This window comes from Myotis myotis, unplaced genomic scaffold, assembly GCF_014108235.1.
Source record: "Myotis myotis isolate mMyoMyo1 unplaced genomic scaffold, mMyoMyo1.p scaffold_m19_p_6, whole genome shotgun sequence".
NCBI classification, from domain to species: domain Eukaryota; kingdom Metazoa; phylum Chordata; class Mammalia; order Chiroptera; family Vespertilionidae; genus Myotis; species Myotis myotis.
The window spans coordinates 49,803,207-49,819,099 of NW_023416368.1; the positions used below are offsets into that span (position 1 = coordinate 49,803,207).

General features: G+C 40.5%; 1 protein-coding gene across 1 annotated transcript in view; it reads right to left on the minus strand.

The window, feature by feature from the left end:
* The window catches only part of MGAT4D (MGAT4 family member D), a 29,559-nt gene extending 22,092 nt beyond the window's left edge, over window positions 1-7,467 (minus strand). The window contains exons 1-2 of the mRNA XM_036311870.1: window positions 7,374-7,467; window positions 2,665-2,823 (exon numbers count right to left, since the gene is read on the minus strand). Coding sequence (XP_036167763.1) covers window positions 2,665-2,823; window positions 7,374-7,467 — 253 coding nt within the window. The remainder of the gene's footprint in view (window positions 1-2,664; window positions 2,824-7,373) is intronic.
* Window positions 7,468-15,893: the final 8,426 nt, after the last annotated feature.

Sequence of the window (15,893 nt, forward strand, 5' to 3'; positions counted from 1 at the left end):
CATACTATAAAGAAGTACAACTGAAACTATTTCCAAAGCACATATCATATGTTTTGCTACTTTGACTAATATTGCATCATTAAAGTTTGTATCCTTATAATTTTATTTTATAGCCCCCTCAATATTTAATGACTCCATTCACACCGTTCATTTGAATTTGCCTCTACAATTCTGAAAAAGAAGAACAAAGCTGGAGGGCTCACACTACCTAATTTTAATTCATAATCTATATGTTAATCAAGGCAGTGTGATATTGCAGAAAAAAATAGATATATATAGCAATGGAACATAACAGAGAATCCAGAAAGAGACCCACACAAATATGGTAGATTGACTTTTTTAAAGATATGAAGGCAATTCAATGCAGAATGGGCACCTTTTTGACAAATGGTGCCAGGACACTTGGACATCCACAGAAAAAAGACTGAACCTTAACCTATTCTTCACACCACTTATAAAAATAAACTCTAAGGTTTTATAGACCTAAAATGTAAAATCTGAAACTATAAAATAAAATAAAAAACATAAAAGAAAATCCCCATGACTCTTAAAGAGTTCTTAGATACATCAAATGCATAATATATAAAAAAATTGACAAATTGGATTTCATCTAAATTGAAAATGGTTGCTTTCTGAATGACACATTAGGAGAATGAAAAGACAAGCCACAGACTGGGAGAAAATATTTCTAAATCACATATTCATTTGATATGTATCCAGGATACATTAAAAAAAACCTCTCGCCTAACCGGTTTGGCTCGGTGGATAGAGCGTCAGCCTGTAGACTGAAAGGGTCCCAGGTTTGATTCCAGTCAAGGGCATATACCTTGGTTGCAGGGATGTCCCCAGTGGGGAGTGTGCATGAGGCAGCTCATCGATGTTTCTCTCTCATCAATGTTTCTGACTCTCTATCCCTCTCCCTTCCTCTCTGTAAAAAAATCAATAAAATATATTTTTTAAAAACCTCTCAGCCCTAGCTGGTTTGGCTCAGTGGATAGAGCATTGGACTACAGACTGAAAGGTCCCAGGTTTGATTCCGGTCAAGGCACATGCCCAAGTTGCAGGCTCGATCCCCAGTTGGGGGCGTGCAGGAGTCAGCCAATCAATGATTCTCTCTCATCATTGATATTTCTATCTCTCTCTCCCTCTTCCTTCCTCTATAAAATCAATAAAAATATATTTTTTTAAAAAACTCTCAAAACTCAACAAGAAAACAAACCACCCAATTTTTTTAATGTGCAAAAGATTTGATCAGACATATTACAAAGAAGACGGAAGGAAAATAAGCACATAAAAATGTTCAACATCACACTAGACAGAAATGCAACTTAAAACTATGAAATGCCACAACATTAGAATGGCCATAAAAAATGGGAGGAACTGGAACCCTCATACAATTGCTGCAGGGAATGCTGAATGGAAAACAGTTTGGCAGTTTCTTACAAAGTTACTCGTATACTTACCATATGCCCACAAATTCTAGATATTTATCCTAAAGAAATGAAAATTCAAACAAAACACCTGTCCATGAGTGCTTATAGCAATAGGCATCTGTAATCACCCAAAACCTGAAACCAACCCAAACGCCCCTCAGCTGGTGAAACAAACTATCCATTGTGCATCCATACAATGGAATGCTACTCAGCAATAACAAAGCAGCAAACAAATGGTCACATGACATTTGGATGAATCTACACTCAGTGAAAGAAACCAGTCTCAAAGGGTTACCTGTGTGATTCCATCTGCATGGCATTCGGGGAAAATGGAAAAATACAGGAACAGAAAACTGAGCAGTGGTTTCCAGGCATTAAGAGTGGGGCGGGGTGAGGGGAGAGGGGAGTACTTGACTACACAGGGGGAGGCATGTGGCAGGACTTTATATCCTGAAGAAAAGGGGAACCACTGAAGGTTGATATACAAGACAGTGCAGTCTTCACGTTGGCTGCAGTGAGGATAGGTAGGTGGGGACAAGACTACAGAGACAGGAAAAATAGGAGTATGTTAGCAGACATTTAGATGAAGCACAAAGGTGGCCTGACTAGGATCGTAGAGACGGTGATGGAAAAATACGGACAGATTTGTGAGGTATGTGGGATTATGAATCAATGGGGTTGCTCACTGACTGACATGGAAGTAAGTTTGCAGGAGGGAGAGGCAGAAGTCAGAGATGATGCTCAGATTTCTGGCTGCGTCTACTGGGTGCATCATGGTACATTCACAGAGATCGAAAACTCAGAAAGACCCCCTTCCAGATAGAGGTGAGAGGCAGTGATGTCTCTTACCTGATTTTCCCATGTCTGACAATAAAAGAGCAAGAACTGCCAAACCGGTTTGGCTCAGTGGATAGAGCATCGGCCTGCGGACTCAAGGGTCCCGGATTTGATTCCGGTCAAGGGCATGTACCTTGGTTGCAGGCACATCTCCACTGGCGGGCATGCAGGAGGCAGCTGATCGATCTCTCTCATTGTTGTTTCTAACTCTCTATCCCTCTCCCTTCTTCTCTGTAAAAAATCAATAAAATATATTTTTTTAAAAAAGAGCAAGAACTGATTTAATTCCATTTATTGGGGAGAAATGTCCTAAAATCAGGAAGCATAAAATGTACAAAACATGAAAAAATAAAACAAACAAACCACCATGCACAAAAACAAAAGTAACACAAACCCAACTTTACGGGTACATCTGCACGCTGTCTATTGTCATACTTCATTTTACTCAAGGCTTCCATCAGCTCTCGGCGATTTCTTTCAGTTTTGTTTTTTAAATGTAGAAAATTTTCCTTAAACTCCAAAATATGGTTTCTACAATTAATTAATTGATTACCTGCAAAGAAAACACATATGTATATGTTTATATATGTACCAATGGTATCATACAATTTTCATAATATATAACAAAAATGTAAAATTTATGCTTCTCTATAGCTAAACTGTATATCTAGCATTAAGTGTTTGTATAAGTGTATATATAGTGCTATATACATATGGTATATATATGTACATAAAAGACTGAAAAAAAAGAATGAAATGTTAAACACAGTACTATCTGGAAGGTGCATGTATCAGATTTGTAATTAGAGGAAAAAACAAATTGAGGCAGAAAATTCACTTCTATGAATTTATCTAAAGAAAATGACCAGGAATGTGTGCAGATTTGGCTCTAAGGATGTTCAACATGGGCAGCATTACTTATCATTGTAAGAAAATCAGAAACAACCTAAGTACCTAACAATGGAAATACGCTAAATAAATTACAGAATATCTTTTTAATAGTCTGATGGCTCTTAAATCACATATGATGAAATCTCTGTTTTGCTACTTAATATTTGTGCGGCTTGAGCAAGCTGTTTAATTTTTGCTAGCCTGTTCTTCACGTGTAAATGGATATATAAGAATCCCTGCCTCAGAGTTGTTGTGAAGATGCAATTCAATAATGCATGCAAACCACATGGCAAAGCACATTTTAAAAAGTGCTTTGACAAATGTCTAATAATCATTTTTGGGTGGACTACTCTTTATTTCTTTATCAATTGACTACCATGCAGCTATGAAAAAGAATATTTAATGTCATTAAAGCCACTGTGATGCTTATGAGGCTTCCAAATACAAGGCAAACATGTGGCTGTATGATTTTGAAGTTCAAGGGAAAGATTAGGCTGGTATTATAGATTTGAGAGCAAAAAATCTTGAGAGGCACTTATAAAACTGAGCAAGACAATGTAGTGAAAGAATACAGCCCCAGTCTTACTTCATCCCTGCCTTGGCTCACCCTAGCCTTAGCCTTGGGCAGAGAATTCAGTCTTTGAAATCCAGCAGGGAGCATTATCTAAAGAATGGACTTGCCAGCACTGAAATTGATTTAAGAGGTTCTAAAACGGAACCATGCTTCATCAAAAGAATTGCAACTACCCCAATAAATCTTGAAAATCTATACAGTGGATGTTACTTTTTTTAAACAGGGACGTAGTTTTACCAGTATAACCCTGTTACTGGGGTTCCCAGGTAATATTCTCTTTACAAAAGGGATCATGTGTTTGGAGCTGATATAACACAGGTGATGCAACATATCTGGGCCAAGGTAAGTCAGTCCCTGAGGGATCAATTGGGTAAACATGAAAAGAAAGCGTTTTCTCTAGAGGAAGTAGTATTTGCAGAAACAACCATACAGAAATGTTAAAGGACACAGTCTCGAGGCTTGGGTCTGCTTCTCGTTCATTCTTACCTGGTAATTCAGCTCATCAGTATTCTATTTAAGTTATTTATATTAGTTGCATAATTACTGAGGTACTTTGTGAGGATGGACTGTTATAGAACTACCTTTCCTGCAAAGTTTGAAATAAACGATAATTTGATGTTTTGAGTCAATTGTGGTAAAACTGTGAAAAGAAACATCAGTCCACATGTGCAATGGGCCAATGTGACTCCCACCCATGAACCAGGTGAGGTCCTGAGGACCACCGACCTCCGCTCCTCACAGCAAGGGGCCAGTAGAAATGAAATGCAAGCCTCCTTTGTAAGTGTAGATTTTCCACTAGCCGCCTTTAAAAAAGGGTAAGAAGAGACCAGTGAAAGTATCAATAATATATTTAACTTAGTCCTAAATATCTAAAAACTTTTCTCAATATGTAATCAACATAAAAAGCAATTAATGAAATAGTTTACATTCTTTGTTTTGTACTAAAAAAAGGATATATATATAAAAATGGTATTGAAAATCCTGTGTGTATTTTACACTTACAGTACATCTTAATTCAGATGCTAAATTAACAGTTATACTAAAATGTAGTCCTACCAAAACAAAACAAAACAAAAATTCTTAATGGAGAAAGATTTTGCACTGCTTCCATTTTAAAATGTAAATTTAGATTAACTTAAAATTAGATTAGAATGCAGTTCCTCAGTTGCACACACTACACTTTGAGTGCCCAGTAGCTACCTGAAGAGGAGCTACCAGACCGGACAGCACAGATCAATGATACCAGCTGCGAGCCTGTTATACACATATCTCAGGCCTCACCCAGGGCCTCCTGAGTCAGAAGCTGTATTTTAATGGTTCACAGGAGACTGAGATTCATGTTAAAATTTAAGAAGTACTGTTAATAGACCTTTAATAGTTTCATCTTCCTCATCATTGACTTCACTATAGAGTTCAGGTCTTTAGTGCCTCTCGCTGCACTATTATTATAATTGCCTCTTAACTGGTCTCTCACCTCCAATCCACAGTTAGTCTTCTGGAAACCCTGCTCAAAGACTTTAAACGGTTCCCTAAATGCTAGCTGAGTAAAATCCAGATGAACTTGCCTTAGTATGCAAGGTCCTATACAAGGTGGCTATGACCTAACTCTTCTACCTTATTTCACTCACTAAATACCTCCGGAAAGAAGCAGCATGCTGAGCTATTCATTCTTTCTCCCACTGAGTGGTATCATGTGCCACTCACTGTGCTGTGATAGGTAAACAAACATGGATAAAGTCAGGTTCCTGCTCTAAATTAAGTAACAATCCGGCTTGCAAGGGATGTGGGAAAGGAGCATATATTTGAACAACTAAGTATAATGGAATTGTCGAAATGGAATTATCCTCGAGGTGCACAGGCCAAGGGAGGAAGGAATAATGAAGAGCCCACTAGCCCTTGGATCCTGGACTCTGCTGACTACACCTGGGAGCTCTCTCCTCGCCAGTCCTGCTGCAGGGTATGTTGTAGGCACAAATGTACATTCCCACAGGTCGGATACCTTGGTGATTATATATGGTCCCCCACTTGGATGGGGAGAAGGCAACTGATCAATGTTTCTCTTGCACATTGATGTTTCTCTCTCTCTCACCTCACTCTCTCTTTCTCCCCCTTCCTCTCTCTAAAAATTAATAAATAAATCCTCAGGTGAGGATTTAAAAAAAAAAGAGTAATGTATTCTCAAGATCTCATTTTCTGAACTTGGACATATGAAGGATGGGAATATAAACACTTGGAGGAACCAAACTTGTTTTTCCTGGTCATAACTAGAAAACACACCAAAATGGTTGTATGTATCTCAACAAGTCTACAGTTTCATTAAAAGAATGTTAATTGTATTAAAGTGTCCTATGAGGTTGCCAATCTAAATTGTCTTCCAAAATTACTATCAAAAGAGGTTTACATTTTGCTTTCTAATTATGAGTAATGACATTTTTTTTGTTGTTAATAAAATTGCTCATTGTTTATTGTTCCAAAATAAATAAAAGACACATTTGGGTAATGGTCTTTGTAGAAAATGAAGAAGGAAAGAGTATAAAATGATTAAAGATTAGTAGTATATATCATATAAATTAATATACATTTTTTAATCTTTGAAACAAATGGCATGCAATGTTGGTATTGTGGGTACATGACAAAATTTAGTATTAATTAAGAGACTAAAACATAGTTTTAGCATTAATTAGAGGACATAAACATTAATTAGAGGACTAAAGCCACTTTCAAACTTTATCCTTGACTCTACTACCAAGATTACTTAGTGTGCACCCTGAGTCATAAATGAGTATCAAAAGAAGAATGAAAATTTAACCTAAAACAACCCAAGGACAGTCTTGGAAGGCTGGATAAATATGTTTGCAGAATCCCTACGTCTTCAGTTCCAAATTTAACTGTATAAATGTTAAAATGTTATGCTATGGCCTAGAGTTGAAAGATAAAATACAGGAAACCAAAGTTAAATTTGAATTGCAGATAAATAATGTTTTAATATCAATGTATCCCATGCAATTTTTACACTAACAACTTACTCATTGCTTATCTGAAATTCAAATTTAACTGGGCAACCTCCACTTTTATTTGCTACATTCGGAACGCCGCAGACAATAAATTAAAACCTTGGTGTGTTTCAAAGTGGCAGTGTGAGCCATGTTAGTCAGATTCCAAACCAGCACCCTAAATTGTTGGTTATGCCTCTCTCCGCCATCGCATCCTTTTCAGCTTCCCAGAATATACTGAGGGACCCCTGAAGTGTGGCTCAAAAATGCTGAACGCGAAAGAGGAAAGATGCTGGCTGTGTGACAGTTCTTGGAGTCAGGCATTGGCGTTTCTGGAAATAATGGGGTGGGGGTGAGGGGTGCGGCTGGACACAGATCAGGTCCTTGGACCTACCCAAGACCCTGCAGGCCAATGCGTTAACGCGCGTGCCAAGTGGCGGTCAAAGCCACGCGGATAGACCTGGGTGTCCGTTACAGCTCAACCGCTGGCAGGACCAGGGCGTGGGGGCTACATCTGTGAAGCCCCTATTAGGAGAGCAGGCGACCCCGCCAGGTCCCTATGTCAGCCCACCCCCTTCTCTCTGACCCAGCAATCCAGGAGCCCCGAAGCGAGACAGTTGGCGGGAGAAGCCACCCTCCGCTTACTGGTCTGAGTCATCCTGTAGATACAGAAACAGGAGAAGCTGAAGAGCATGACCACGATGAGCGCCATCAGCAAGTTAACTTGCTTGACCCTCATGGAGCTGGTGGGGTCCGGGTCCGGCAGCCGGCAGCGCAGCAGTGGCGGCGGGGAGCAGGGCCCACACCACCGAGGACCAAGAAGCACGCGAGCGCCTGCGCCCCTGGACGCGCGCCCCTGCGCACCCTCCCCACGGTGTCCCTGGGACCCCGGCACACCCGCCCCTTGGGAGCTCCCTTCCCTAAGAGAACTCAGCACCCTTCGCCTCCCGAGTATGGCTCAGCACTTAGAATCCGAAAGTTGTAAGGCTGCGGTTAGTTAAATGACAAGCTATGGGGCTGACACGTGGTGAGGGCTCAGGAACTCACTTTATCTTCCTGTAGGAGTGACTTTTGTGCCAGACTCTGGGCTAAACAGTTTCCATATAGGATCTCAGTTTACACAGCTGCAAATGGTTCCTCAAATCTTATACATAGATTTCAAAAATCCCTACAGAAAATATGTATCTTTACTTTCAGCTGGTTAGCCTTAAATGGTAACCATCACATGTCCAAATGGCTTCAATGGCTTAAATGTTCATGTGGGACGTGATCAACCCCACATGATTTAGTTCAATCCCCTTACCTTTATGTTTTATCCGTTGGTACCCCCTACCCAGGAAAGGAGCAGGGAGTCAACTTTTATGAAAGAAAAAGCTATGTCTACGATGAGCAGCAGCCCTAGGGAGATTTGCTGAGCTCTCCCAAGTTCAAGGTAGGAGTTCCTCAGACCTTCAGCCAAGGCTGGGAAACACTAGGTGAACTTCAAAAGGGTGAGACTCTCTCCAGTCTCCTTAAACGTGTTTTTCTATTTGGGTTCTCCACTCTGATCACTCTACTCCTGTGTGGGACTCACTGGCAGTGCCTGGTAAAACGGATTCTACTTCAAACCAGCCTAGCACCACTGGGCTGGTTTCTGGCCCTTTGAGGAATAAAGATTCACACACACGCCACCCTGTCATTATAAGCCATTTTCTCGTGAGCTAGTGGCCAGGAGTTGTGGCCTTCAGTTGAGCAGTGACCTAGCCAGCTCCCCAAATAGGGAACTGGGAGAAATAAATACATCTACTTTATCCTCCCGCCTCCCGTCAGACTCTTGCCAGTCTTCACTTTGGCTAAGCTCTCCGGGAAGCCAGAAAGCAAGGAAGTCCAGCCTGATGTCCTAGAGCAGTGATGGAGAACCGATGACACCCGTGTCAGAGGTGACATGCAAACTCATTTTTTGGTTGATTTTTCTTTGTTAAATGGCATTTAAATATATAAAATATCAAAACTATAAGTCTTTGTTTTACTATGGTTGCAAATATCAAAAAATTTCTATATGTGACACGGCACCAGAGTTAAGTTAGGGTTTTTCAAAATGCTGACACGCCGAGCTCAAAAGGTTCGCCATCACTGTCCTAGAGCATACAAGCCTGCCTCCTGGGCTCTGGAGCAGAGTAGAGAAAGCTGTAGGCTAGTGTGAGGTGGGGGAAGGAAGCTGTTCAGCACAAAGCTATCTCCAAAATCAATAAGGTATTGTTCTCTAACTTGAACTCCAGTTTCACATTTTCAGCTGCCTTTAAGATTCAAAAAAGCACTTTGCTCTCACATCTTAATGAATCTGAAATCAGTATATCTTTGAGTTGATTTTTATATTTTGTAAGATTTTATCTTCTTCTTTTGTCTTTTTCCAAAGAAAGGAAAAACCAAAATCTTCTAGTCAGCCAATGGTCCATCTATGAGTCAGACAGAACACATATGTATTGAGCACCTACTGTGTGTCAGTCCCTGAATAGGTGCTAGAGATACAAACAGTCACCTGCTGGTTCTTGGCTCCAGCTTCTTCCTCATGCTCAGACATGAACTGCCCTCCCCACACACTCATATTCCTACCTATCAAAGATTCCGCTGAAATGCCACTTCCTCCATGAAGCCTTCATTGGTCTCCGTCCACAAAGGGATCACTATCTTCTTTGAACTCTTTGTAACACTCAAATCCTCTCTCAGGGCACTCAATCTGCATCATATTTAATTGTTATGCACATATCTTATTTCCTCTGCCATGTGATAAAGCCCTAGAAGAGAAAGACACTTTTTATATGATAAGTTTTTATATCATATTAGAGGCCCAGTGCATGAAATTCATGCACAGGTAGGGTCCTTAGTGGCTGCAGGCCGTTGGCCAGGGCCTCCCTTCTCGTGGTTGGCTGGAGAGCCCCGCCCCCTGGTCGAACACCTGATCGAGGGGACAATTTGCATATTGGGCTTTTATTATACAGGATTCCCCACTGCACATTTCAGGGCATGTTACAGATCAAAGGTACTGACTGAAACACAGCCTGTGGTACAACTGAGCTACAGTTGCAACCAATCACTGTACTCACTGCCCAGTACCACTGAAGCCAATAATAAATATCACTCCAGCAATCAGTAGCTAGACAACAGTAGCATTCTCAAAGACCCTCAGAGTTCCCTTTTATGATTTGCTCTTTAGTGTCACACTCAGACCATGGGAAGTAGAGAATTACCAGGCTAAAGATAAATATTTACTCAAATAATAGAAATGGGAAGAGTGGCCTCTGGGGATACTACCAGCATCACAGCCCTTAAGGCTTCTTTAGTTAACCCGGATCTAAACACTGGTCTCATAACTGTTAGTAGCACAGAAAAGTAAGCAATGAGGACAGATTTTTCTAGTCTCCTATACAGACAGGATCCTGACGGAGAAAACAATCTGAAAGATAATGACTGTTGATAAAATGTCAGTTGTCTTGGCCCCTATTTCTGTTTCAAATTACTTAGAAATCAGCCATCTATACCAAGTGAGTGCCATTTGTTGAGCACAATTCAGGAAAATGACAGTATCGAAGGGATTTTTATGGACCATCTATGACTGCTGTCGCTAAACTTTAGTATGCACAAGAATCATCTGGAAACCTTGTTAAACACAGATTACTGGGCCCATCTTCAGAGTTTCTGATTCAGTAGGTTAAGGCTGGGACCCCGAATTTTGCATTTCTGACAAGCCCCAAATGATACTGATGCTGTGGGCCCCAGGAACTACACTTTGTTTTTGTTTGCTTGTTTTTAGTTTATCTTTATTGCTTAAAGTATTACAGATGTCTCCTTTTTTCTCTCATTGAGTCCTTCCATCCTGTTCCTGTCCCGGGAACTACATTTGAGAATCACTGCATGATAGCATTCCATAGAAGCATAGGTTATACTTAGAAAAATACCCAAACCATCCCAAGATACTTATTTAATAAAGACACCACATCCTCCACCACCAGTGTAGGGGAATCTATTATGTCCCCTTGGCCTTTATATTCCAGAAGTTAACAATATGTACAAAATTAGCCTCTTATTTTTTCCATCACCATTTATCCCCCCCACATACCCTCTAAATAAAATAAAAAATTCAATGAAAAAATTTGTCTCTTATACTCATGAATGTACCATGACTAGCCTGACTAGTGGAAAAAGAGCTCACAAGCTTCTAGGACTTCCTCCTGAATGAAAAGCCTACGGAAGACAAATTGAAGATGTCCCTTCCAGCAAGCAGAGCTTACAACCCAACAACTAGATGAACAGACACAGGAATGTGGTACAGACAAGTAGTCCAACATGGATCAACAAGGGCTGGGGGTTTTTTGTTTTTGTTTTTGTTTTTAATTGTCCTTCCCATGGCAATAGCACTTAAATTTTCCTTAGGGAAACTGTGGTACTTCAACAATTCTTTCATCTGTGCATGTTGCTGCTCACAAGTAGAATGGAGCCGGTCACCCACCTTATCACTCGTGATCAATCGAAAGTAGGGGAGGAATGTTCTGGGACTCTTGAGCCGGGCTTTCAGAGGACTGGCATCTTTTACCTTCTCCTTTTTGAAGTCCAACTGCCATGCTGTAAGGAAGGCCAATCCAAATCACCGAATGCTTAGAGACTACGTGGAGAGGGACACAAGGACGAGAGGCCATCTTGGACGTTCCAGCACCAGCCGAGCTCTAAATGAACACAGCGATGTGGGGACCCCACATAAAACTAGCAGAGCTGCCTCGCTGAGGCCAGACAACCCACAGAATCACAAGAAATAAGTTATTGTTTTAAGCCACAAAATTGGGAATGGTTGGTTCATGTCCTTTGTTAAAACCGTTCCCCCTTTAGTTCCTCTCATATTTGAACAAAACACATTCACCTAAGTGATCCGGTCAGCCCTCCATATCTTCACACTGTATTTTCAATAATGTTTGTTACCAGTTTTAGTATCAAGTTAATAACTACTTTACAGATGGTAAGGAATACACTATGTTCATGTCAGGTTGGGATTTGGGGAGCCTATTTCTGCACACTAGGGTGTGGGATGCATTCTTTGGTCCAGAGCAGCAGTTCTCAACCTTCCTAATGCCGCAACCATTTAATACAGTTCCTCATGTTGTGGTGACCCCCAATTTCATTGTTACAAATTGAACATAATTAAAGCATAGTGATTAATCACAAAAACAATATGTAATTATATATGTGTTTTCCGATGGTCTTAGGTGACCCCTGTGAAAGGGTCGTTCGACCCCCAAAGGGGTTGCGACCCACAGGTTGAGAACCGCTGGTCCAGAGAGATGTATGACAGGAAACCAGATAGCCTTGACAGGGTTTGGACTTTGGCCCAAGATAGAATAAATGTCAAACCCATCTGACTCCTCTAGGGACTGAAAATAGAAATCCTATATAATTCACTGGTTTATAGGCTTGGATCCCTGTGCCCAGGAGACTATTCCAAATGTCATCTTTAAATGGCTACTTTTTCAGTGTTGTGATTAGTATTCAACAGTCTCCTACCATACTGATGACTTAAGAGACAAGTGATATACATCCTTATTCCACCACTACCGCATGCCTTTGGCACCACTGTCCTCGCTAAAATTACCGAGGTGGCTACTTCTAGGGAATGACAGGGCATCAGCCTGACATTTCACTGATCTTCTTGAACCAACTCAATCCTTGATGTGGGCATCTCTGTGGGCCACTATGACCCTCTCTTGGAAGTTCCTTAGGGCTTCCCACAATTGCATCCCCTACACTGGGGCTATTCTTAATCTTTACTCACCAATGTTCTCATATTGGTTACTGCCTGTGACTCTTTAAATGTTGAAACCTTGCCCTGAGGCACAGAACTAAGTTATTCCTTCACTGCCATGTATATTGCTCTCAACTTGGCCCATTGCATTGACTTATTTACTGCCCATCGAACAAAGAGTAGGTGACTTTTTAATGGAGATTCTACTGTACACTAGCTCTCATGGATAAACCAAGAAATGTGTTTTATTTTAGTGGAGAGTTTTGAGGTTTCAACTGTTCAGCAACAGAAGTCAACTGCGAATTAGCTCTAAAGCAGAGATGCACCTGCTCATCTGTGTGTTATAACACTTCGGAGATACCGCTCAAGAAACAAATTCCATTTTATTTGAGAGTTTACATGTGCCGCTTCCCCTTTATAATGATCTCCTTCTGATATTTTCCATATCGTATCATAGGTAGTTCAGATCTTAATATACTTTGCCACCCTTAAGTTATAGGAAATGTTTTCATGCTGGCAAACTAGCTCTCTAGCACCATCATCAGGAACTTTTTGAGTCTAAACATCCCAGTGGTAGCCACAAGGTGGCGGTATTATGTTTCATTCAAAGCCTCCCGTTTGTGTGTATTCTGGTGTCAGAAACTTCTAAAATTATGTGTGAATGTGTTGGAATGGTAGGGTCTCAGAAGCATACGTGGGCCACTGCCCATTATATATATTTTAGAGCTTGCCAAATAGTCCTTCAAAATGTTGTGGTGCCTCTGCCACTCAACATTGACTATATCATACAATCTTAGACCTCTGACCTGGGTCAAATAAAGATTTCTTGACCGTCAAGTTGATTGCCCTTTTCTCCCACAACATTGATAGTTGAATTAAAATCACTACCCTGAGCTAAACATACCTTATTTTCCTTCAACATCACTGGCTTTAAACTCATGCAGGCTGGGATAACCGGAGCAGATCTGACAGGTAAACCTAGGTGAGGTGGATGCAGAAGCTAGAGTGGGCTTCCCTCATCTCAGCTATAATTAATGTGCCACCAAACCCTTTGTAGGGGCCCTGTTAATTTTCCTGCTCCTCTATTCCCCTTTATCCCCTGACTTAAAAAACAACACCACCAATCATAAATAGTTCTACCTGATTCGATGTTTATTTTCTTTGTTCTGGTTACCAGTTCCACCCCAGCCCATAACTTAATTCTGAATAGCTTAAACTTTCATTTGCAAAGCCCATTACCAGTGGCTGTGAGAACAAATCTGCCTTGGCATTCTGTATATTTCACCGTTATCCCGTTGAAAGAATCATACCTAAACATGAGGAGTTCCCCCTAATCAGTGCCTAACATGGTTTCAGGGAAATGCAATGCAAATCAGCATAAATTAATCAGGGCTGCCACTGTCCTTAATATTTTTAAAAAATATATTTTATTGATTTTTTACAGAGAGGAAGGGAGAGGGATAGAGAGTTAGAAACATCGATGAGAGAGAAACATCGATCAGCTGCCTCCTGCACACTCCCTACTGGGGATGTGCCCACAACCAAGGTACATGCCCATGACTGGAATCGAACCTGGGACCTTTGAGTGTGCAGGCTGACGCTCTATCCACTGCGCCAAACTGGTTAGGGCTGTCCTTAATATTTTTAATGCTTCCTCAGAGGAAACCCATTTCTCAGTATAAATTCACTGCATTCCAGACTTTAAAACTCCAAAAGGGACCATTAATATTTAACTTGGGTTCTCTATGGATCAAATGCTGAACACTGCAAGAAGTTGTTGATTAACAGCCATACTAATAACCCTTTCTATTAAGCAGCTTCTAAAATCAACAGTGTCTTAGTTTGTTTATCCAAGAGCCCAGTGTCTTAGTCTGATAATCCAAGAAAGCAGGGACTCTTCAGTACTACTCAAAAATATTACCAAACTCCAGTGGGCTGCAGCCTTTGTTTTCCATGATAAGACCAGGTAAAAGCACATAGCTTAGTTAGAGACCTAAGTAGGTCCCACCTTTTTCTTGAAGCCAGAATTCTAAGCTTAGGACTTAAGCACCATTAAGCCAAGCTACATGGAAGAAAGAAATCTGAGAATAAGAAGGTCAATCTTCCCAGAGGGACAAATCTGGTCTAATATATTTGCCAGTTACATGCAAATAGGCAGTCACGTGTACATGACAATTTAATGTACAGGGACCCTGATTCCAATAAGTGCAGTTCAATTCACTTCTCAGGTTCTGACCAAACAGGCTAGCAGTCTCTTCTCTTGGAGAAAAACATGATTGAAGTAGGCCAACAGGCAGCATGAAGACAAGAAGAGCTCTCTGCACTCCCTACCGTCAGTACAGCACATTGAAAAGGTAAAAGGGTTCTATCACTTTATGACAGGATTATCTCACTTTCTATTTCACAAAGGTCTTATGAGCTAATGCAAAGACCCCTGAAACAGAAATTAGTTTCTACTTCTTAATTTGTCAAATTGGCTGTATACTTTGCCTTTCTGAATCTTCTTATGTGCAATAAAAATATTCAATATTCAATGAAGTGATCTTCAAGTTCAAGACCTAAGATTCTATGATTTTATTATTATATGTCCATATTTCATTACCAAGTTGACCATTAGTTGCTTCTATGGAGTGGGGATAATGGCTTATGCAAGCTTCACATGTCTGGTGTTTTACAATTAGTACCTTTTAAAAAATGTTCATTGAGGTGTGGAAAAGTGTGTTTTGCTGCTTTAATGTGTGTTAACAACGGGATGAAGGGAATATACATATACACATTTACATAGAATATTCCTGGAGGTGTAAACCAGAAACTAATACTGGTTGTTTTCGAGCAAGGGGGCTCAGGGATCAGGAGTCGTGTGTGTGTGTGTGTGTGTGTGTGTGTATAGGTGGGGAGTATCTTTCAATATAAATTGTCCTTTGTACTTACATTCTGCGTTTCCCTTCTTTTTCCTGCAGCCACGCTGGCCTTCTTGCTATTCCTCCAATTTACGAAGTATCTTCCTGGTTCAAGGCCCTTGAGCTTGCCATTCTAGTGCCTAGAATAGAACGCACTCATAAGGTTCACTGCCTTACTTCATCTGGACACTGCTCAAATGTCACCTTAACACAGAGACTCCCCTGACTACCTGTATGTAAAAACTCCCTTCCCCATACGCCTTATTTTAGGACCACCTGGCATAAATATTTGTGTTTATTTACTGTAAGACTACCTTTTGGAACCCTGACTGGTACATAACAAGCAAACAACAAATGCTTAAATTAAGAGATGTGACTTTTTAAAATCAGGACATACATTTCTTTGTCAAGAAAAACAACCAGTTAAGGAATAAATGTTTGATGAATTAACTGTTAGATGTTTATTATTATAGTACTAAGTCCACACTTCTTTCCTCA